Here is a 24,481-nt window from a genome sequence, read left to right on the forward strand (position 1 = left end):
GGAAGCGGGAGACCAGTCAGGAGATGGTTGTCGCTGTCCATGGAGGGGATGTTGGGGGCTTGGTCTGAGGAGGAAGCACGGAGGCAGGTGGATTTGGGATATTTTTTTTTTTTTAAAGATTTTATTGGGGAATTACGGGAGGGGAACAGACAAGTTGCTGCCCTTTTGTTCTTCAGTCTAGTTGTGGAGGACGTCGCTTCACTGGCCCATGTTGGTATTATCATTGCTCTTTTCCCGGGTGAGGCAGTTGCTCGCCGGCCATTAGACAGCTGCTCACAGCAGCTCATGAAAGCTCATGCCTGCTGCTGGCCAGCCCCACTGCAGCCCACACCCTCACTGGCGACTCACGGCAGCCCAGCTCCAGGTTGAGCTGTTGTTCACACCATCTTATCTGTAGAGGGCGCAGCATCACTGACCCTCATGTGGGATCCGAACCAGGGCCCTGCTGCTCAGAGCTGGCGTCCCAAGCCAACTCTTAACCAACACGCCACTTGGCCGGCCCTAGGATATGTTTTGAAATTGGATTTGCTGATGGATTGGAGTGAGAAGGAAAGAGGATTAAAGTTTGACTTCCAGTTTTTGGCCACAGCATTAGACTAGACATTGTGTGAACGTGTCAGGTATTGTCTGGGGCCCAGAGGACGTCAGAGGGGTCATTATTCCACTGCAGTCATTGGACAACACGCTGTGGTTCGGAGCCTCGGCTGGACCACCGGGAGAGCCAGTGCAGATAGGGAGTGGACAGCGCCAAGGGCTGGGCCCTGGGGTGCGCCTGTGCGGACGCTTGGAGAGACAGGAGGTTGGGAAGGAGTGGTCAGCAGGTTGAAGGGAAAGCAAGAGAGAGCCTGTTGTCCCAGGAGCCATGGGAAGAACGTGTTCAAGAAGCAGAGACCCACTGTGCCAACACTGCTGAGGGCGCGTACGCCGCGAGCCCTGCGCACTTAGATGATTCCAGGACCTGGTGGCCGGCACTACTGTTTCTCCCGCCGGAGTTAACCGTGTCTCCCGGCGTGCCCGTAGGGGTGGGTAGGTGTCGTGGTAGTTAATGTCTTCTGTGTATGGACTGTGCCAGCCTTCTCTCTTTTCAAATATAGTTCCCATTTATTTTCCTGTAAAGAACCGTTAAAGTAGAGATGCAAAGAGTAAGCTGTCTCCGGCTATTTTATTGGCGTTCCCTGGTTTGTTTCCAGGGAGCATCTGCTGTCCAAGGAAGGGATGTCCGGGGAACTTAGGGAGATTTCGCAGTCACACATGGCGAATTACTGGCTCAGCAGACACGTGGACACACTGAGTGTGGGGGTACTGCAGCGAGCTGTCTGTCCCCACACCTGGCCTCTTTCCACGATGCTGCCCCCCATCAATTGTGCAAGCCAGGCTGTGTGTCAGCGGGACGCAGCCTGTCTCCCATCCACCATCTTCACTTGACAGGAAGTGCTACCATGTGTTCTGCCTCTCACTCACCCACCCTGTCACCGCCACACCCGCTGCCGTCGCCTCTTCCCTAGATTAGCTTACCGCAGTGGCTTTAGCAGAGGTCTTTCCGAACCCTCTTCTGCCCGGATAGCTGCTGTCCACACCGAAGACCGAGTGATAGTTTTAAACTAAATCTGATTTTGTCACTTTCCCTGCTCCGATCCTCTCGGTTCTCATTGCTCTCAGGATAGAGACGGAAATCACTGACGAGGCCTTCAGCCCTGAGTGGCCCGCGCTGCCCTCTCCAGCTTGCCCTTTCTCCCTCCCTATTCCTGAACCCACCGCACTCCCACTCTGTCTGTGGGACCTCCAGACACCCCGTCCCTGCTCCTGGCTGATCAACTCCCGCTCTGTATCTCAGCTCAGCGAGGCCATCCCTGACTCCTCGGTGGTGTGCTCTTCAGGGCTCCGTGCTGTCATTCAAGAATGCTAGTTTCCCTGAGTTGTGCAGTCACAGAGGATTCCTGCTGGGTCCTTACGAGGCTGCAAGGAGCCCTGAGCTTTGCTTGCGGCGGAGCCTGGCATGTGGCAACATGCGGTGTGTGTGTGTCCAGTGAACTGCCTTTGGCTCCCTAATGATGCAAATGGCAAACAAAGCCTTCCTCGGGGGAAATGGGAACCTCTATGTAAGAAGGACGGCTCCCATGGACACGCTTGTGTTCTCATCGTCCTGCTTATTGTCACCCCTGCCGTTCCCTCCCGTCTTTCTGGGCTCTGCAACCGCTGCCAGCACCAGTGGCATGAGTCAGGTCTTAGGAGTGGCTGCTGTCAGGACAGATTTCTGCTCCACACTCCAGCAACTTTGGCAGAGTCCTTCAGAGAATTTCGCCTTTTGTCACCTCTAATCGTGCTTGTGTGTGAGGAGGCATTTTGGTTTTTTCCTAAAACCTTTCAGAAAATCCTTAGATAATTTCGCCCACCTGTTATTCTATGATTTTTCTTTTTCTTTCTTTTGATAATTTTTATAAAAATGCATTTGAGCCAAGCAGAGGATACACCTGGCTACAGCTTTCCTTTTTCAAAGCGCTGCCTTCTCTTTGGGCCACCCCAAATTCTGTAGCCGGCCCCAGAAACAGCAGTACGTTCTCTGAGAATTTCTGCCCCGTCTCCACCAGCGTTCCCAGTTTCTCTTTGTCACTTAACGTGCGCAGACAGGCAAGGAAGTACGCTTCCTTTGGTCCAAAGATGCGACGTGTGCTTATTGAAACTGCAGCACGAATTTGCTAGCAAGAGGGAGAAGAGTGATAAGATCATTGTCAAATTTCAAACCATTGTGATTTAACTGGCATTGTGTCTCTCTCTGTCCGTCTTGCCCCTCACATCATAAATACATTTCAAGGAAAATGCCAGGCATTGCAATAAGCCATTCCCGTATCTTTCATGGTCTTATCAAAACTTGCATTATTTTGTTCTCAAAAAGTCAACAACTTAGGCTTTGTGTTTCTTACTGATTATTAAAAAAACCCTTAGGTAGTGCTATAGTGTCTTAGCATCAATTCATTTATTCTGTACTGCATTTTTTTTTCTTAAATAGTGGTCAGTGAAACCAGTGTACCCAGAATCTCTCTCTCTCTGTCTCTTTTTTTCCTTAGAACACTGCCTCACAGATGGCTTAGGCAGGGTCTAAATCATAGCTAGGTAATAGGTATTTACTGTCTCCATTTTCGCACTTGAAAGCTCCAGTTCTATATTTTGAAAACTTGCCTAATTTTACAATTCTCTATAAAAGGCCAGTCTGTGTTTTCAGCCTCATGGGAAATGTTCTTTTGAAGATACGTGTAGGCTGGAACTGGAAAATAATGATGTACCCTGCCTGGGAGACTTGTCTGTACTCACAGGAACCAAACGTTAAGGAACTCATGAGTGAAGCCACCCACACAGAAGACACAGTAGTCTGTGAATTTACATGATTCGTGAGTGCTGAGCTAGTCGTTCTGTTACTTCTCAGTTCATGCCCACCCAAAACAGACTGTCCCAGATCAGCAAACCGCGTTTTCATGGCCATAGCCTTGCCGATGTATCAGGAAGCTTTTCGTTGGCTTTGGGAGTGAGCCTGTCACCTCCCTGTACCTCCAGGGTGCTTCCCTGGTTTAGTGAAGTGGACTTCAATATCCTGAATGCCCCAATTGAGGACATTTAAATAAGTTTGGAAATGCCTACACCGTGTAACATTGCATAGCCATTTTAAAAGCCATATTGAGGAATAATAAGTGTGGAAAATATTTAATACAAGTGCTGGATAATATTTATTGGTCATATGTGATGTGTCAGATGTATATATGTCAACACATGTCCTCCCAAGCTACGGGAGAGAAGTGACATGATTTTCCCAAGTTCATGTAGCAATAACCACTAGACATATTGTTTTTGCTATGGATTGTAAACTGCTTTTTATCTAACAGAACAGTTTTACAAATAGAGAAAAAAAATCAGTAAATTTGTTTAGCACAAGATATGTTTAAATAAAGGAGGAGGAGAAACAGGTTTCGAAGCAGAATAATTGTTTATGTTCTAAAATGTTATGTGCTTTTATGCCTTCCATTATTGGGAGAAATTAAGATGAGAAGACAGTCAATTGTGCAAGAGAGAATGTTTTGTTCACTTACTGGACACTTACAGGCGATTGACTCAAAGGCAGGGTGAATTTTATGTAATACTGAGGCTTACTTTTTTTTCTCCACAAAAGTATTTAGGATGATATAACGAAGCACTTTTTTTTTAAAAGATTTTTATTGGGGAATTGGGGGGATGGGAACAGCGCTGGGGAATTGGGGGGGAAGGGGAACAGACAAGTTGCTGTATTTTTGTTCTTCAGTCTAGTTGTGGAGGACGTTGCTTCACTGGCCCAAGTTGGCACCATCGTTGCGCTCTTCCCGGGCGAGGCAGTTCAGTCGCCGGCTTCTGGACGGCTGCTCACTGCAGCTGCTGGCGGCTCACGCTGGCTGCTGGCTACATACGGTGGTAGCCCATGGCAGCCCACTGCCACAGGGGCTGCAGCCTACGCCGTCGCCGGTGACTCACGGCAGTCCAGCTCCAGGTTGAGCTGTTGTTCAGCATCTTAGCTGTGGAGGGCAGTGTCACTGGTCCTCATCGGTGGGATCCGAACTGGGGCCCTCTGGCGTCCCAAGCCAGTTCTTAACCATCGCGCCACTCGGCCGGCCCTAACCAAGCACTTTTTAAAATTGACTGAGAAGGCCTTCCCTTGCCTGAGAATTTCTAGGTTTTTTCACCTAAATCTGTGACTGGGCCCCATTTGTCAGCCCTCCCTCCCTGCGTCATGACCATCTTTGGTTTTACCAATTAAAACAGCTAGGGCAGCACTGAAATGCTTTGATTATACAGAAGGCTCTTTCCATCCCCTTCTTTGCGTAGAGCTGAGCGCTTTCCTCTTGGCCTGTGTTGTCCCCTATCAGTGATAATATTCATTCCTGCGGCAGCACCTGCTTGCTTTGCTTTGTCTTCCTATTAGAAGGTCAGTTTGGCAAGAGGCAGGCGACTCACTTACCTGTCCAACAGTCTGTCCCCTGCCTGTACTTGGCTGGCACAAAGGATGCTTTTTAAAGATGAATTATCATCTAAGGTATAGTGATATATATATATGTCCATACTTAGACCTAAGAAGCCAAAGAGATGAAACTCAAGAGAAAATAGACTGGGTAAAGATTAAGAAGAGTCATTTTGAGAGCTTTATAGGAAAGCAAAGAGTACACTCCCAGAGCGGTAAAAATGTCTGCCTACAGCCCCTAATGCCATATTCATAGCCTGGAGAAACGAACACCTTCCACTGTTGGAGAAGGGTCTTTGAATACACAGGAGTGCAGTGTTTTCATCTACACCTTGTCACCTGTGACTTCTGTAGTAACCTTGTTGATTAAATGAACTGGCCACTTCCTTTATCTCATATGCTTGGAAAAAAGTGTTTTTTGGTTTTTTGTTTATTTTAAATATCTATTTTTTGAACAGCATCCTGGTGGGGAAGAAGTCTTACGGGAACAGGCTGGAGGTGATGCTACTGAAAACTTTGAGGATGTCGGGCATTCGACGGATGCTAGAGAATTGTCCAAAACGTACATCATTGGCGAGCTGCATCCAGTAAGTGCCTTTTGGGAGGCCGTTACTTACTTCTCTTTAAGGCTGTGGGCTGACCCTACTCATATTTGTAGACTTGCAAATTTAGAAAGGAGTAAAGCAAAAATAATTCCTCCTGCTTTTAGAACACCATTTTTGTCATAAACAGATTGCCCAGAAATTTCTTCGCATTTCCCTGGTTGTGTTTTTCACTGGAATTTAAAGCCAGATTCCTCTAACCCCAAGGCCATGTCCTGGGGACAGTGTGTCTTAGGATCTGAAAGGTCATGGAGTAGCGAATTGTAGAAGGTGGGGGGTATAAACCAGCATAACTTGATTTTTCATTGTTGACCACAATATTTTTCTTAAGAAACTCCTTTTCACTTTCATTAGTTTGAGAATATTTTAGTCTAAAAAATGATTTTAATTTAAAAAACAATCAGCTCTGTTAAATGAATGAACTCTCCCTTCTGTAAAACCCACACATCATCCTTATTCCTCTCACTTCAACCCCAGACTTGCGAGAACATCAGCATTGGTGCCAGCCCATGGTCTGACTTTGGGCAGACACTGACCTAATTTAGCTTTTATATAAAGCCAGGGCTGTACTGTGAATTTAGGCCCTTCTGTGGCATTTTTAAATGACCACATAAAACTTCGCTAGTCTGTCAACTGAAGTTATCAGGAAAATAGCTGAAAACTTGGAAAGAAGTAGTGGACCCCTCCCAGCATCCCAGGCAGATGGATGGCCCCATCGTCATGTGTTAGCTGTTCTCTCCGCCTCTAGAGAGCACCTGGGCCTCTGCTAGAGCCATGCTCTCCCAGCTCAGGTTCATTGCCATGACCAGTAAGCTGGAAGGCAGCAGAGGTGCTGCTAGAAGTGGGCTGTCTAACAAGAAAATACAGGCAAATAGCCTCAACCCAAGTGAGCACACTGAGAATCAAGAACCCACGTGAAGACCTCTGCTGTACATGATTGACGCTTCCTGTAGCGGCTGTGAGTGAGGAAAGGGTAAAGGAGGCTCTTCATGGAAGGTCCGAAGACGGGAAATCCGTTTTAGAGCAGCTTCCATTGAGTGGAGAGGAGGTTTTTCTTTTTGGTGGTAGGAGATGGTACTTTGAGAAAATAAGTTTCATTTATCTGGAGAGTTGATTCACTCACATATAGTCATCTTCAGATTCCTGCTTCACCAACGTGAAGTAGTTTTACGGTAATCTGAGAGGACTGCCCTTGAAACGTTTCATCTTATCCTCATTCTTTCCATTCTAAAGCTTGTGAGGGTAGAGCGGGTGGGTCTGTAGGGCATGATGGTAGCATGTTTGCCTCACCTGCCTACTGGCCTCACTTGTGGTCAGTCTTCAGATGCACTGTAGCTTGGACTGCCTCAGCCGGAAGTTTAAGTAGATTATGAACCTACAGTTGGGAGATTGCAGGAATTCACTGATGATGTCACACAAATAACACACACACGTACACGTACACACACATACACACACACACACACACACACACANACACACACACACACACACACACACACACACACACACACACATCTCAAAGGGAATTGGAGAGGATAGAAGGGAAGAAACTGATTGGCTCTCAGTTGCTCCCTGAAATAAAGATCAGAATCCGAGTGTGATAAGTGTAAATACACATCAACACATAAATATGACTCCATGGATGCATTTCAAAACATTGGAAGTCGGGATAGAAAATCTCTCAGCCCTTAACCTCCTGTTAATGCTTGCAATCAAGTCCAATGGATCAAACTTTGTGTTTAACAACCTAGATGAACCTAACATGCTAATTTCTGAATGGTAAGGTGGTTTAAAAAAATCTCAGTAAGCGCGAGCACTTTTGTAGATGTTTTTTCATTCCACAACGTGCCTTATTTTTCCTTGCAGGATGACAGATCAAAGTTAACCAAGCCTGCGGTAAGTGTGACCATGTCAACTGTCTGAGTGGCCATTGTTATCCCACTGTCTTTCGTATCTGCAAACTGAATGGCAGAGGTCTTTGCTGACCTGACGGGCCAGCACAGGCGTGCTGGGTTAGATGAATATGTGAGCTGTTGGCTCTGCAAAACTTCATTTGTATAGACCAGTCATTGTGTTTCATTATGGCAGCTGTGTGTTCTGTTGGTAAGACTCTCAACACAATAATCTTTTCATCATAATTGTCAGTGGATACCTTTGGAAGAGCTACTTTTTATCACTAGCACTGTGTTTCTGACCTGAAAGATTTCACACACACCCTCTTTTCAGAGAACTTAAAATCCGATTGAGCAGAGGACACTGCCCATGTCTTCCTCATCTCCACATCGCTGGGACTTAGTAGATGTTCAATAAATACTTGCTGGGTGAATTTAATATTATTTAAATTAATAACAAAATCGAGTGATTGGACCAACAGAGCATCAAGTTCACGTTTACCTCAGTGCCCAAGACAGTGCAGTCAAAGTCTACATGATGCCGTTCTGCACAGACCAGCCTCGTTTGTATTCTGTCCTTTCCCTGTTCAAGGAAGGCTCAAGTTCAGTGTCAATCTCAGTGCTTCTGGGAGATAAAACGAGGACTTCAGACTCTGAGTCGCCTCCGTAACAAATTAACAAAAAACAGAATCCTTGCGGTTAGTTCATAGGGACTTTAGCACCTTTTATGAGGCCACTTTTTGGACTGCCAAAATTCTGTGATGCATGAAGTTTTTGCTTTTTCTCCAAAGTCTGTCAGGGAAAAAGTATATTTTTCCCTGTTATGCAGTCAGTAGTGAGTAATCTTGCTGCAAATCATTCAGCTGCTGTAAAACAAGGATTTGACAAGGGCTCATTACATGAACTTAGATCTAATATAGGTCCAACCACATCCCAAACCAGGATGCTTTCCAAGCAGAAAGCACTCAGTAGGGCTCAGCTCTCCTACCATAAGTGCTTTACTTTTGAGATACTATTTTCTCCTTTATTTGGTTTTAGCACATATGTGACTCTGCTTCCTTTAGAGCAGAGCTGGAGGGATGTAGACTGAGAACTTGCTCTTTTTCTTAGCAGCTGTAAGCAAACACAGTGAAAGAAAGTACACGACCAGTTTTCCAGATTTCTCTTTGTTGTGCTCTGGTTTACCAGAAGAAGCATGTCCTTTGGCATCTCTTTGGTCGTCTGTGTCTGTATAACTATCCGTTTATTTTCAGACTGATCATTATATGCTATGGTCTGAATTTTTGAAATGCCTCATGCTTAAAATATGTATTTGAATTGTGAAGTAAGGTGCACCAAAGATTATTAGCTTGAACCTGCCCAAAGGGAAACATGATGTTAAGTTGCCAAAATAAGATATTTGTAGACATAGAAATGATGCATTTTTTAATTAGACAGATCCATATTTACCAGATTTTCTTACATGGAAGATATTAGTAATGGCAGCTCGTTTTCTTGGTCATAGCTTTCAAAGTATTGCTGTAGGTATGACTGTTTGGTTCTCACAGTAGCCCTGTGGGACCCAGGGAAGGTGAAGACACTGACACTCAGTCCTTGTTCCAAGCATTGACCTTATTCAAAGCCACACACTGCAGCCACTTCAGGCTTGGCAATTGCAGTCATTCAGCCTTCTGTAAGCTCTAGACTTCTCACGACATCACCCTGTCAGTAGTCAGTAGTATTTTTAGGTAAGGCTTCTGATTAAGGAATGGGCTAAGTTAGGTGAACTCACATGTGAGATGACTTGGATTTGCGAAGCTTGATGGGCTTTGCACGCTTTTGCATAGAGCTCATCATGCACTGATTTAGTTGTTAACCTACTTGAAACTGAACCCTCCAGGTCACGGAGTGGAGAGGTGGCAAAGCCTGTAATTAACACCATAGCCTTTCCTCCCTGTTCCTTGTGAACATGTTGGTTAGTTACACACCAAATGCCCACTCAGGTCCTTTCGGGCACTGGACCAGGAGGACCATTTCCTTTTTCATCAGAGCGCTAAGTGGTCATTCCAACTTGCTTTAACTCTCCCGCATCTCTGGGTTAAAGCCTAACAGGTAATAAGCAATCAAAAATGTACATGATCGCTCAAAGTTCACTGTTGTTGCTGGTGGTGATGACATACTAGCAGCGTTTAAACATTAGCCCTCAGGCAGTGTGGGGGCGGACGAGGCCAGGCCAGCCGAGTGTCCATGCAGAGCTGTCAGCATGTGCAGTAAAACGCATGTGCACGTGCTCCGTATAATGAAATCACGAATGCATGTTCACCTGCTGTTAACTCTTTCAGGTCTAGCTGTCTAGTGTGACAATAATATCTTACCGTCCGGGAACTGCTGTGTTTCCATTTCAGAACTGATTATGTCTTCCTTCTAATAGCTGAATAACATTTTTGCATAGTCCAGCTGCTTCTAAGAATCCTTGTTGATTTTATTGACAATACTCAAAATGTGAAAAATCATCTTGCAGTAGTTGTGAGTACTTTTTGTAGTCTGTAAGCGTTAGCATTGCTTACAAAGATAATACATGTGAAGTTTGCCTTCTAAATGCCTTCCTTTTTCTCCCCCCCCCACTCCTCCCACTGTGTCAGGAATCTTAAAGCCACGTCCCCAGGTTGGTGGGTCTCAGGGCTGCTCTGCTTGCTCTGCCCTTTCCTGGGGGCTTCCAGGCGCCTTGCTGTGTGGAGCGTTGCCTCAGCTCACCCGCGGGTGGTTTTGCTAAAAGCTCCTTGTCCTGTGCTTTGGGGAACTGCAGACGCAAAACTGACACCGCTGCCTTCTTTTTGGCTGCCTTCCTTTGAGGCACTAACACTTTGGCTGGTGTGGAATTTCAAAGTGTGATTCCTAACACATTTTCAAGCCTGGAAACATTTATATTTCACGAGGCCTTAGTCCTTCAGCTGTTTGGGAGAAGTATGCATTTTTCCAGCGCCTTTCCTGGTGCTGAAAGGAAGAACTTCTCTCAGAATCTGCTGGGAGGTCAGACAGGCGGGAACTGAGAAAGACTCCAGCGTACTTGCGGGGGAGGAGGGAGTTTGGAGGTTTCTGGGCAGGTGACAATGTGAAATCAGTCCCCAAGGCCTGGCGAGTCTTTCTAGAACTGTTTTGTCAGAGTTTAAAGAAGTCCAGGAAAGGTTGCCCAGAGTGTTATTTAAATGGCAGTTCTTATTTTTTTCTTCTTGGTTGACTTACCTTTTAATGTAGTTGGAGTAGATTTTTACTTCATATGAGGTTTGAGTGAGATAACTGATGTGTTCATTGATGATTTCGTTCATGCTCATGAAGGATTAAGCTGCTCTCCCCACAGGCACCCATGGGCTGTGTGGATGTGTGACTCACATCTCCCATTTTATGCGTTAAAGTATGTAGATGCCTATTGAGTGCAGGATATTTTCTGTCGCCTATTAGTTTTTAACATTTTCTTTCCAATTATCTAGGTTATGTTCGTAAGTAATTTAAATAGAGATTATTCTTAAGTTTTCTTCTTCTGAAAAAATGGTGAAACTAGGCATTTTAGTGAAAAAAAGTTTATGATGTCATTTTCCCTTTCAATGTTTCTTGAAGAATGCATTGACTAAACTATTGTGATCTTATTTTACAATAGGTTTTTGGTCAGCTGTTCTCTTTAACTGACTTCACTTTTTCCCTTGTGTTTCAGGAAACTCTTATTACTACTGTGGACTCTAATTCCAGGTATGTGGCGCTTTCCATTGAAAGCACTGCTGTGCGTGATGCAGAGCTGGCCTGGGGCCTCTCCCAGATCGGAGGGCCTCTCTTTCCGAGGGTGACACCTCTCAGTGACACCAGGCTGCTCAGGGCCCTCCCTCCTAAACTGTCAGGCAGCCCTGACCGTGGACACTCCAGAATGACCCCGGGTCGCCCTCCAGCTGCATGTACTCTAAGGAACAGACGGAACAAATCGAGCCTCCTTTCTTTCTCCCAGGGAGGTCCGGTGGCCTGCACGGCCTGTTAATCCCCAGGCAAACATTTCATTTCCTTCCTCACCTAATATGTGGTCAGGTTCTGAAGTTGTGGTGATCACACCTCCCCAAGCATGTCTCAGTTTCCCTTTGGCGCTAACGTTGAACCCAGTAATCCCAGGGTGGCCGGAATCGCTTATTGTAGGGACTGGGTTTCTTATTTAGTCTAAGGTCATGTGAACGTTGTTGGCAGGTCTACCATACTGCCTTGCATCATTGCCAACATGTATGTATAGTTTGGACCCAAGCTCACAACCACCCATTTATGCCGATTTTGCTTCACGCTGTCAAGTGGAACCTGCCATCGGCTGGTGTCCCGGGCCTTCTCTGCCTGCAGGCAGCACTCCACTTTGTTTTTCACTGTTGTGTCAGTTTCCTTTCAGAGTGGAAACCAAAGCCCCACCAAGATGAACATTAAACTTGTGATTCTTTTACAATTTAAATCTTTCTGTTGCACTTGATTTTTGAATGGGCTGATGCATGCAGAAGATGAAAGGATGGAAAGTTCATGACAGAACATGAATGTGTCCATAGGCGTTGTCGGGCTTTATTCAGAGCCGAAAACCTATACATTTCTGTTTTCTAAGAAACCATAGGCTCAGATCTAAATTGAAGACCTGCCTGGCCCTGTCCTTGGTTTGGCCCATCGCCTGTCACTGATAGTAGGTGAAATAGAACAGTTGGTCCGTTAGGGACTTTGTGGATTTACGGCTGTGGACCAAGCTGAGGTGTCTGAGCTGTGTTACTGTGCACACATCGAGCTCACATTTTCCAAGCAGAATCATAGACAGTTGAGCTGTGGTGCTGGGAGGAGCCCTAGTCATCCTGTGGTCCAAAGCCCTCACCTTCACAGCTCAGGGGACGGGGTTCGCCCTTGCCTGTAGAGCTTGCCGATGGCGCTCCCCAAATGAGCACCTTGGTCTTCTGGGTCTCAGTTTACTGCTGTTCTAAATTCTTAATGAATGTATGGAACTAGAAGAAAACCTGTAAGGAATATTCCCCTTGGTGAGCTTGTGCTGTGTAACCCAGAGTTGACGTCCTTTAGATAAGTCAGTGGTCCTAGGTAGCATCTTTTGGGTGAGTGGTTCATAGCTCTTTGTATAGAAATAGATTTAGGTGGGACTGGGTGGGGGTGGGCGGCATTCATTTTCTTATAAGGCTAGAAAGAGAGAGCAATTGATTGCCAGTATACCAGCTTGCATGCATCACTTTTAGCAACTCAGAGTTGCCCTTTCATCCGGAGAGGTTAGAGAGGTAATAAATACATGCCTTGGCGATTTTCATGGTGATTGGAAGGAGCGGGGTTCTTAGAACCCTGCATCGAACACCATGCAAGCATCGTTGCTGTTCTTTCCAGCTGGTGGACCAACTGGGTGATTCCCGCCATCTCAGCACTGGTCGTAGCCTTGATGTATCACCTCTACACAGCAGAAGACTGAGGACATCCTCAGAGGCCAATGACAGAAAAGACTGCTTTGGACCAGCAGGAAAGAAGCCAACGTTCACTGCTTCAACTGACAGAAACCTTCCCCTGAAAAGTAATTGTAACACACCTCTTTCCCTTTCCTCCTGTGCTGGAAACAAAACAAACCAAAAAAGAACTGTTCTGTTCTCTCTCCTCTTGAACTTCTGCGGGTGCCTTTTGGTTCAGCAACTTCATTTCCATGTTCCATGACTGTGTAATTATTGTAGGCATGAGCTTTCAAAAATATATCTTGCTTTTAAAATATGTCATGTGTGCCTGTCTGTTTGATATATAATTGTCTTGAGCGTTTAAAATGTCCGATTATTTTGCAGCCATTTAATGGGCTAATCATTCAGGCCTACATAGTCTATAGGATGGGAGGCAGGGGATATCCAGAGAAGAACCTGGTGTCCCATGTCCGCAATGTAAATTTCTTTCTCAAGGAAATTAAGAAGGGCCCAGAAATTATAGCACAGAGGTTTCTAATAATCATCCTACCCGAAGTGGATGAAGAAAGAGAAAGGGGCCTGTAGGATCTAGAAAAGAGACTCCTCTCCTTTGATTAAAAAGCATAAGCAAAAAAATAGCCAACTTGTGAGCCAGGAGAGAACGTTACAGCTGTCTCTTCTCTCAGCTTAAAAATATCTTTCCAAAGAAGATCTCAGTTATGTAGGTTCTAAAGTCATAAAAGTTCCCCATTCATAGGGGAAAACTGTTCATGTCCACTTGGAAAGAAATGTGGATTTCCCAATCTGTAAAAACATAAATTTGAAAGAGATTGTGAGGCATTTGGAATCTGGTTTTTGGAAGAAATTGAGCTGCTAGTGGTGAGCCGAGAGGGGCCCTGTGTGGCTCAGGAGCCCGACTCGCTGTCCTTATCTCGTCTGCCCCACGCGCTCTGTCTCACATGTGGAAGCCGGGGGATGGGTTGATGGACTGCAAGTCCTTTGCAGTTAGCTACGATTGCACAACTTTCCATCGGCACGTGAGCTGCCTGGCCAGCAGGGGAGTTCTTCAGAAGTAACTCACACACGTTGGAAAAGCATTTTTAAAATTATTAGAGTATACATGTTCATAACTATTGACATATATCACCCTTTGTCTTTTTGTCACTAAAAGTTAGAATGAACGTAGGGGTGGGGAAAGGTGGCTGTATCACATGAGAAGATGCCTTGCAGAGGCATCCTTTATTCAAATTTTAGTAAACGTATTCCGGGGATGAAATCATGCCTTTTGTGATGGGCTCTAAGCGCTCTGGAATACACACCTGAGCCTTGGTCCATCCACCGACATGACAGGTCAGCAGGCGCTGATATGTAAGTGCTGTCACCACTGTGTGTGTTCATGAAGAGTGCAGAAGTGAACTAAAAATGGCTTTAAGACCTTCCTTCTTTTTCATGGCTGCAGAACATGTGAAGTTCCTCAGTTTTTCCTCTGGGATGGGAGAGCATTGGGTTAACTGCTCAAGGCGTGTTTTTCAGCATCATTGTGAAGTGTGTGTCTGCGAGCTAAGTAGCCTAACCAAACTATTATATTAAAGCAAGAAGCCTGTGCTTGCTCCCAGGTTTTTCTGTGACATGGAAACATACTCTCGTCAATGCTGATAAGAGTTTATGACGTCGCCATGGCAGACAGGCAAAGTTTGGGAGGTGCTGGAAAAAGTTTTCTTGAGTATATTCAAGTTCTAAAACTAGGCCAGCTGGGATTATTTAAAAAAATTTTTTTTAAAAATTTTTTGGTGAGTTTGCCTTTTATATCTTGAAAAAGTTTAGTTGTGGAATTAGTTTAGTTCACTAAAGTATGTACTCAAGAACATCATTGATACTAGAGATGATAATGGTAATTTTATTAATCTTGTATTACTCTCAGTGTTAATGAAAATTCAGATGAATGCAATTTAATGTACCACAGTTAAAATTTATATGGCTATTGTGTTTATATGTAATATTGCTATCATTTTTATTAAGTGACAGTTTTGACACTTGCTGGGTGCCAGACACTGTCTCAAGGAATTCACAGGAGTCATCGTTTTGTCTTTGGAATTACTGCCGAACTCCTATTTTGCATGAGCAGAGCTAGGACTGCAACTCAAGTCAGTGTGACTCCAAGTGCATTTCCTTTGGCCAAGAATCAATGCAGGCTGTGTGCCTATTTCCTGACCTGCTGGGGCAGGTCCTCTGCTAGGAGCTCTGAAGGATGCACAGGGAACAGATACTTGGGGGCGCTCCTGTCTCATAATGGAGGCAAGCGTTTGCACAAGTCACTGTCACAGGGGATCTACCAGGAAGCTGCAAAGCGAGTCTCGGGTACTTCCACCCCACAGAAGGTGTTTCCTTATTATCAGGCTCCCGCCAGGCCCACAGTGTAGGGAAGGAATCCGACTGGGACCAGATCTAGGCGACTTCTGGTTTCTCTGCTGCCCCCTCCCGTCCACCTCTCTGGTCACCTCACTGCCACATCCCCCGTCCCTTACATTGCTAAGGATGTGCTGTTGGAATAAAGCATTCAAGACCGATGAGCAAAGAGCTGCAAGCTGGAGCTGATAAGCTAACTTGTATTTCAAAATAAGTTATAACACTTGTGAAGGGCAATAAGTTTACAATTTCAGCGCTTTTCAAAACATTGCTCCTAAATCAGCTTTGAAGTGAATTGAAGTGGGTGTATCATATCCGAGAGACTATTGAAAGGATTGACTTGGATGATTTTGAAGAAGCAATTACATCCATTAGTTTTTAGGAACCATAACTAATAGTTGTACTTTGACACTTTCATCGCTACTCTGCAATATGCCGCTCTGTCAATTTTTCTTCATGTGTTGTGGGAACAGTGTGGTAGAGAGGAGAAAGGCATGGTTTATATCACAATTTTAACTGACTTTGTGCAGCCAGAATCTCAAGTAAGGAAAGAGATTTGATCCTGCTTTTCTCTGCTGGTCTGTTAGGAGAGTTAACGATTTCATGAAGCTGAAGCTATTATATCATTTCTCCCGTTTATGGTTCTTAACTTCTGGTGGGCAGGAGAGTCAGCCTGGAGCTTGAGCAGCCCTGTACCTGGGACCAAGCCCGGGCTAGATGGGATGCAGCAGGGGGAACCCCTGAGCCCCCTCCCCTCCCTGCGTCTGTGTCCATGGTAACTGCCCGTTTTGGAATGGGCTCCATCTGCCTTCCCTCAGGAGGTGTGTAGGCAACATCCAGTGGGAGTTCTGGAAGCTTATTCTCTTATGAAGGGGAGGCTTCTCACAGGGTCTGCGGGTGCGCATGGTGTTAGGGGAATCATTTTCCAGACCCTCAATTCTGACTTGGAATTAATTGTATTCCAAGCCCGCCATAACGGAACACCACAAAGTCGGTGGCTTAAGACAGCCATTTTTATCTCACAGTTCTGGAGCTCGAAGTCCAAACTCGAGGTGTCCGCAGGGCCACACTACCTCCGAGCTTTGGATGGCGTCCTCCCTCCCTCCGCCAGCTTCTGGGGGTGGCTGTCAGTCCCTGGCGGTCCCTGGCAGGCAGTTGCATCCCTCTGTTCTCTGTCTCTTATAAAGATGCCACTCACAATGGATCAGGGGTCCCTGTATGACCCCGTCTTAACCAATTCCATCTTCAGAGGTGCTGGGGGTTGGGACTTCCTATCTTTTGGGGGAACATAACTCTTTGCACATTCTTTTCTAAAATCAATCTGTACGGCAATGGGCCAGTGGTCATGCTGGCTTTTCCTAACTCCATCAACTCACAATCGCTTTTATCAGAAAAGAGGCATTTTTCTCACCCATCCTATATTTTAATATTGTGCATTGTCCCAGGGTGTGAACACTTCCATCAAACAAAGTTTGGTTGCAAATACTGGGTCTATGAAGCTTTCTTTCATTGAGACACTTCTTTCCTCAGGGTACTGTAACCTCAAGCAGGGCTCTGCTCGCCTCTTCTATGTGTATCTCTGGTGACAGCAAAGTATGGCCAAGAATAGGGCAATTAGGCCTGTTTGGGATGGCTTCAGTTCAGATAGGATACAGATTCGACAGTGGGGTTGATGACAAATTTAATGATATCTCTTCTACCATACCTTCGCTATCTTGTAGGAATGCCTCCCTCCTGAGGGATGGTCCTGGATTCTCAGATAATAGTATGAATTTCTTTTTCTGTCATGGGTCCACAGAAAATCAAAATACAATTTTATCTTACTGGTATATACATACATATTTCTATTGTAGAGAAATATGATAGGGTGATGAAGACTTTCAGTAGTAACAGTATTTTTCCTTAGGCTAAAAATCTGGGACTAAGAAATGGAAATATGGGGTCAAGAACAAAGGGACAATGTGAAACTCCTGTCGGGGACGGACGAGTGGCTAAGCCTTTTTGACAAAAGGGTAATTATGACAGCAAGTTGCTCTGATATTTAAATTCTACTGAGCATTTTAAAAGGGATATTTTAGCTTTCTTTTTAAAATGTCAATATTTAAAATATGCCCACATTATGCCCTTTGCAAATATTTGAATTCGTGATGAGAAGTTGTGAAGGACAATAGAAAGCTTTTTCTGGAAATCCTTTTATGGTGTAACGTAAGCAATGACCTGATTGAGACATGCCCCAGCTCTCCTCCCCAATACACCTTCTCTCCTCACGCCTGTGCTTTGGACGCAGCATGAATTCCAATCATGATTTTAAAATACGGATGGTATACGTTGAGTGAAGTTCATGCTGCATGCTTAATTTTAACACCAGGCTGCCCGATTGTTTTAATTTCTTGCAAAATATTAAATATTAGATTCTTTCAGTAAAAGGCTTCAGCACATAGCCTTGTTCATAGGAAGCATTCAAAGTTTTGAGTTGAAACTACATGGTGAGTTGTTGATATTTTCCATGGTGTACAAGTCTTTGATTTGTTTTAAAGAAACCCCTTCTGCCCCTGAACTGGAGGAGATTGTTTAGTTGGAAACACTAAATCTGAAAAAGTACTGGTTTGCAGTAAAGGTAAGGCAGGCATCTTTGCTACTCTGAAGCATGGATAAAATGAAAATCACCTCTTTCAGGAGGATGTCTGCAGTATTAAATACTATTTCAGGACAGAGGACCGCTCAGCCCCCGAGACCTCAGCTGGACACCTGGCTCTGCACCTACTAGGTGCATGGCTTTGAGTAAGTGCCTTATCGTTTCCAAAGCTTCCGTTTCCGTTTACATAACCCCTGAGCAGTGCCGCCTTTGCTCTCGCCAGGAGGGACCCTGGTCCACAGTAGAGGACCCCACTCTGATCCCCTGGCTGTGCCCCTCCCTGTGGGGCAAGGGGCCTGGGGACAGAGAAGACAGACCCATCTCAGCCTGTGAGCCCTCTTCCCAGCCACACTCTGGTTACCCTGACCCCAGAGTACCTTGTGCAATGGACCCAGCCTGCCCTTGTGGGTCTGGGCCCGAAGGGTGGCCAGGGGTGGTCGTTATCAGGGAATGTGGACAGCTCAGGTGAGCAGGCTGGGAGCCCCAGGGAGATCCATGTGCGTGCGCTCGGGGTCCTTTGCAGGGTAGTGTGGAGCTGGCACTGAGGGGAAGGCAGGACTGGGCGCTGCTGCTCCTGGTATTAACACTTCTGCCGCAGAGCTTTGAGGAATCTAAGATTCTGAACTCAAACCTAGCCTTGCCAAGAGAGGAGGAGGATGCATGTTATTGAGCAGATTTTATAACATTAAAATCCTCAGACCCACAGTGCGTGTTCCCCCATTTGTAGTTGTCCCTGCCCTATGGTTGTGAGGGGACAGAGGCTTTTAGGGTTATTGTGGGGACTGAAACAAAATGGCCCTCAGTCCTCTGCCTGGGAGTGAATGTTTGCACTTCCCCAAGCCATGTGTCTTAGCGAAGAGGCTGCTTTAAGTCAGGGTGAGGTATTTGGTATATGAAATATGAGCCAAACTAGCTGTAATTGTGATCTTTACAGATAATAGCCACATCATGTCCAGGTACCAGCATCTCCGTGAGCCTGGGCCGCCCAGTCTGCACACGCTTTCTGCTCTTCTTGGATGGCATGTGTGTTCGCTCTGTCACCTTATCTGAGGGACCACTGGCTTCGGTTCTCTATCGGGGCAGGGAGCTCTGGTACTTGGGATGATAGAGTCGCCCTTGAGAGATCAGGGTCCCCTCCTGTGCATTAGCCCTAGCCGGCTGTCCTGTGAGGTGAGAGAGAAGCAGTGATCCCTGCTCTCCCGTGCTCCTGGGAGGAGTGGGCCCGGATGTGAAGACAGTGGCATCCGTGGGCTGGGCTTCCACATGTGCCCTGTCAGCTGCTCAGAGGCTGGGCAGACCGGGGCGGGGGCGCCGTGCAGGAAGGTGTTTTTGCAGGAAGCCTGCATGTCAGTCTCAGAAGCAATAGGAAAGCGGACGGGGTGCTCCCATAGCGATGCAGGGTGGTGGTGAGAGGGCTTTATCAGGAGACGGACTTTGCGGTCAGTCAGCAAATGCTCTGAGAATTTAAGAGGTCGCAAACCCGTGTAAATGCTGAGGCATAAATCACAGTCTTGTTTGTGTCTGGTTGTCCCATGTGAACATTTCTATCAAGATACAAAGCAAACTCCAAGTTGTGGGCGGGGATGATGCGTCTGTCAGGGAAAGTCCTAGAAAATGGGGAAACAGCTTGTTTTTTTTTGCTTCTCTCTATTCTTCTCTCAGACCTGGGTATCTCCCCGATCACTACTTCTTCCTCCCGAGGCTGAGGACACCAAGAACCCGATACGTCATGAGAGTCAGTATGACCAAAGCCACGGGAAGCTTGAAAGCGGATCTTCCGGTGTAAAGGGCTATTGTTCTAAGGATGGCGGGTGGGCAGCAGGTCCTTCTGGTCCCCCGGGTGGTCCCTTGGCATCTGGGGGTGTTTGGAGCCTCTAAGACCAGACTGAAGCTGACTCGAGGACTGGCCTAGAAATAGTTCTATACCCAGGAGTGGGCTGTCGTGAACTCCATTGTCACCATCTCCTTCAAAGAAGAAAAGAAGTGATACAAATTTGCTGTGTCTGTAGCTTAGGTCCCAGAGAAAGCCAATGCAAAGTGGGCGACGCAAAAACCCCACCTCCTGTCCGGTCCACATGAGTTAAGGAGCCATTGCAGTGGCATGTTGTCAGTTTCAGAGAAGAAAATTTGTTTCCACATTCTTGGAGCCAGGAGGCAATGCTGGAAATAACTGTATCCTTAGTGCTTTATCCGATTCCTGGGACGTAGGAGGTGTTTGTTGACTGGATGCTTAAACTAGTAAATGACCAAAGTCCCTTAGCTGGCTTCCCACCTCCCATCTCTGCCTCTAGTCTTGTATTCCCATCACCATCAGATTATTTTTACTTTGACGTCACTCTTGGCACCAAGTGCACAGCCGTGCCGAAGGCCCCCGGTGAGCTGCTGCGTGGCTTTTGAAGAGCAGTGAACTTTCAGAGCTGCCGCCAGGACGGTGACTCGGTCTTGTGCACTGGAGGCCGGGTGTGCTTAGACTGCAGCAGTTTCTCAGCCTGGCATGTGGCGGAGAAAGATGGTATCTGCCAAAGCTCCGGTATTCTGATATTCTCAGATCCCATTGGCTGGTGAAACCCTGTGGAAGGTTCTGTTAGGGCCTAGATCTGGGAGCCTGTCCAAGAGAAGGTGCAAGGTTATCAGAAGCAAAACAGATGGCGGGCAGGGCGGGCTACGTGCCCGAAGGTCAGGGGAGTTCTGTGCTCCTGGACCCGAGTTTGATGAATTTCTGCCACATCGCTCTTTATCTCTGCCTCGTTGCACTATCTTGTGACCTCAGCAAACCCGCCCCAGACCTGGGTCTGTAGAGTCTTCCAAGCTGGTAAAGTTTCCTTGGTAAGAGGCCTGGTACCTAAAAGCCTCCCTTTTAACTAAAACTCATTGATTTGGGGGGACAGAGGGAGATCCCAAGTGTAACTGTCCTTGGAAAATGTAATTATTTCAGCATTCGAGGCTAACTGCTGAGGCCTTGCAGTAACTGGAGGAAGCGTTTTCCTCTTTCCTCTGGGATGAGCTTGGTCACTGGTTTCCTCCTGGACACGGGAACCCACAGAATTCCTACCAGACACTGTTTAGAGCGACTCTGTTTTTGGCTGAAGTTTTCATATATTGGAGAATACAGTGCTTTGAGAGAAACCACGCAGTAGACTTGTTTTTCAGTCATCACGGCTGAGTATCATGTCCTTTTCGGGCTGCTTCCCTTTACTCTTCATGTTCTAACTGGATTCCAGAGCCCTTTCATTTCTCTCCTCGTGAAGGTCTTCTCGAATGTTCTCTTCGCCCGTGTCCCCCTCAGTTTGAAGCTCTCTCCTTCCCGTCAGAGACGCCATTCTTGTCACTGCTGAGCCGCCCAGGAGGGAAACGAAACAGGCCTGATGCCTGCCATCTTCACGACCATTCAGAGCATGATGCTGACAGGGTTCCCCCCTCCTTTCTGATTTCAGCTTGGCTGTCTCGTCTCCCTGTTTCGAGATCGTAGTAGAAGCCCCCTTCATGGCACGGTTGGATGGTTGGTTACTCAAAGTCAGGTAAAGCAGGGAAACGCTCATCTTGTTTTAGCCGGCTTTCAGTTCACTCACTGTCCATTCGTTTGTCAAGACCTTTGCTTTGTGTGTGGGCCCCCTGACTGCCTCGGTAAGGCAGCATTTACAATTTCTCTTTCTCCTACTTCAAGGTGGAATGCGAACCTAGCGAAGCTTCCAGCATTCCTAGGGTTTTAGGATTTTCCACCTGGTCTCTTATAGTCATCGCATCCACACCTAAGCGGTCCTGTTAACAACCCCTTTATCACAGCTTTCAAAAGCGTTCAACCTAGCCTTCGCCATCTTTATAGGAGCACCTGGCCCTTTGCGCCATAGTTTTTGTTAAGTTAGGTAATAGCCAATGACGCAGTGTAAATGAAATTACAGGTATAGGTGAAATAAGCAGACTGGGAAGAAATATGAGTGATAAACATGCACTCACCTGTTAGAGTGGGGGGCACTCTAGGAGGCAGACTCCTAAGTGTCGTGGGCGTTGGTTCTTACGTATTTCAGAGGACAAGTGAGACAGTTCATTTGGCAACTGGTTTAGGTAGAGATGGATTGATAGACCACCTAGTATAATTTATACTGCTGAATCTAGACTATTGACTTGCTGTCACCCATCTCAAGCTCAAGTTATAAATTTCCACTTACAGTTTCTGCTGGTGTCATGTGTCTTGTTTCACCAACAAGTGCCATTCTATGAGAGCAGTAATCTGCCTCTCAGCAGGAGAAACCCATAGGAACCAACTTTCTAGTAACTTCTGGCCCTGCTGAAGTGGGGCCAGGTCAGTAAGTAAGTGTGAGCTAACTCTCAGGAGCCCCCCTTCACGTGGGGCACGTTATCAGGCTCAAGGGGTCGGGGGACAGAAACTTTTTTGGGGGAGAGTCAGCTGTCTCTGACACAGATGTTACCTCAACCTAAACATCAGCATGGCCAAAAATGAGCGTCTTTCCACCAGTGGGGTGAGACCGGATCGAGTGGACCTCAAGATGCACATAGATGTTTGCATTTTTTTAACCCTAACTGGATGTTTGGGAGTAGCCAGAAGCGACTCGGGTATATGGCGAGGTTAAGTCAGACCAGTGCTGGTTCTGCGCGCTGAAGGGGGCTTTTCTAGGTTAGAACATGCACAGTTTAGAGCATTGGTTTTCCTGCTCATGCTTCTCAATAAACTGTAATGTAAACTTGAACCCATAGCTGGTTGGTATTAACCTGTCCTGTTTCATCAGGTCATAGGTATTTGCTTATTTGGGGTAAGAATTTGCATATATATGAAATTCCTATGCAAAATATGTGTATTTCCTCATCTATCCTGACTGCCCCATCTGTTTTCCTGGTGGAGTAGGTCGGCAGTCAGGAGTTCAAGGGCTGAGGGGGGAGGGGATGAGTGTGCCTGGGGCAGGGCCGGGTGCCTGTCCCCCTTAGCTGCCACGCGGGTCCTGCTGAGATGGGAGCTCATCTGCAGGAAGACAACTTGTCCTAAGACGAAGAAGGCAAAACGCAGGCTTTTCTCAGTCCACAAAGGTTAGTGAGGCCGCTGGCACCTCTGGCTTTCCCAAACATCAAACAGTAACTTTAATACAACGATATGATGCAACACGTTGCTGACACACTTTCAACAAACCGTTCAAACCTAAAGGCCTCTCTCAAGGCAGGGAGACTTACTTAAGCTCTGTTTATTAGTAAAGCATGGTCACCTGTCGCTCCCGCAATCTGTTTGTCTGTTTTTAAACTTTGCCCCTAGCAACAAGCTCACATGCTCCTGACTGAACAAAACCCTACACAGAACAGCTCACCTGTTGGTACATACCAGTTAGGTAGTTACCCTCCTCACCAGAGCTGGAGTTCAAGTAGCTATTAAAACCCATGCACCTTCTTTCTAAGGGGCGGACAGGGAAGAACCACAGAGGAGTTTACTGGTGAGAGTCAGCTTTCGAGCATCCCTTGGCCCTTCCCTTTCTCATGTGGGGATCTGACCCCTCGGGATGGCGGCAGCATTCGATACTGAGATGAAACACGTATTCTCACTGTAACTGCTTCTGCTTAGAGTGTAAAGGCTGAGTGAAACACCTCGCCTTGCTCTGCTCTGCCTAAGCTTCCTGTGACTCTTGTGTGGGCAGGAGACAAGAGGGACGGCACACTGGACACCAAGGGTGCTTGCTTTTAAGGGTTGGTCTTAAGGATAGCAAAACCATTCAATAATCAACAAGATTTGCATTATGATTTTGCATCGGACACCATCAAAATATTATAATTTCCTATGACATGACCTCCTCACCTGTAGCTATCAGGAAATAATTGGCTGAGGTCTCTTTTGAGAAAATATGCTTGAAAGCCCTTTTGGAAAACCTCTAAAATCATGCAAGCTAAAACAGCAACGTGGAACCTAATTTTTTAACAACCATAAGTCTCCAGTTATCAGAAGACACATGATAGCAAAACGAATAATAGATTATGAAACCTGTGCTACAGACCAGCAGAGTTCAGCATTAGATATTTGGGCAAGGGTGGGTGGATGTGAGGCCAGCCATGCCACAGGCAACTTTCCTGGAAAACCCAAGAACAGAGGATAAGTGAGAGGGAAGCGTCTGACATTGTACTATTTGAACACCAAATAGTGAGCTGGCAATTGCTCTGTCCCACTGGTTATACTGGGTCAGAGTCGGCGGGGGGTGCTTCCTAGAGGAGCTAATGGAGTGCATCTTCATCACTTCTGTTCAGGACGTGCAGAATGGGCGCACTGGGCATGCTGCAGGTATCCCTAGAAAAGCCAGGTGAGCCGAGAGCAGGGCTGGTAGGCAGGTGGAGCGAGTGAAACACACCTCAGCTTGACGGAACACAGCCACAAGGTGAGAGCAGATGGAACCCAGAGCAAAGCCTACCCCTCTACATTGTTAAGTCTCCTCGGCGTGGACGGTTTGGGCCACCGGTGGCTGCATCAGGCTTTGCTGACCATTCCAAGTGGAAAACATCCCCCCTGCTTGGCAGTCCCCATGCTGGTGACTCAGCACCTAGCTGGGAACACA

At 46.5% G+C, this 24,481-nt stretch overlaps 1 protein-coding gene across 2 annotated transcripts in view; it reads left to right on the forward strand.

The window, feature by feature from the left end:
* Positions 1-13,214, forward strand: part of CYB5A (cytochrome b5 type A) — a 28,791-nt gene extending 15,577 nt beyond the window's left edge. For both annotated transcript variants that reach the window (XM_019643367.1, XM_019643368.1), the window contains exons 2-5: positions 5,437-5,565; positions 7,450-7,479; positions 11,164-11,198; positions 12,843-13,214. In XM_019643367.1, the coding sequence (XP_019498912.1) occupies positions 5,437-5,565; positions 7,450-7,479; positions 11,164-11,198; positions 12,843-12,924 (276 nt within the window). In that variant the 3' untranslated portion in view covers positions 12,925-13,214. The remainder of the gene's footprint in view (positions 1-5,436; positions 5,566-7,449; positions 7,480-11,163; positions 11,199-12,842) is intronic.
* Positions 13,215-24,481: the final 11,267 nt, after the last annotated feature.

This window comes from Hipposideros armiger, unplaced genomic scaffold (assembly GCF_001890085.2).
Source record: "Hipposideros armiger isolate ML-2016 unplaced genomic scaffold, ASM189008v1 scaffold_77, whole genome shotgun sequence".
Classification (NCBI taxonomy): domain Eukaryota; kingdom Metazoa; phylum Chordata; class Mammalia; order Chiroptera; family Hipposideridae; genus Hipposideros; species Hipposideros armiger.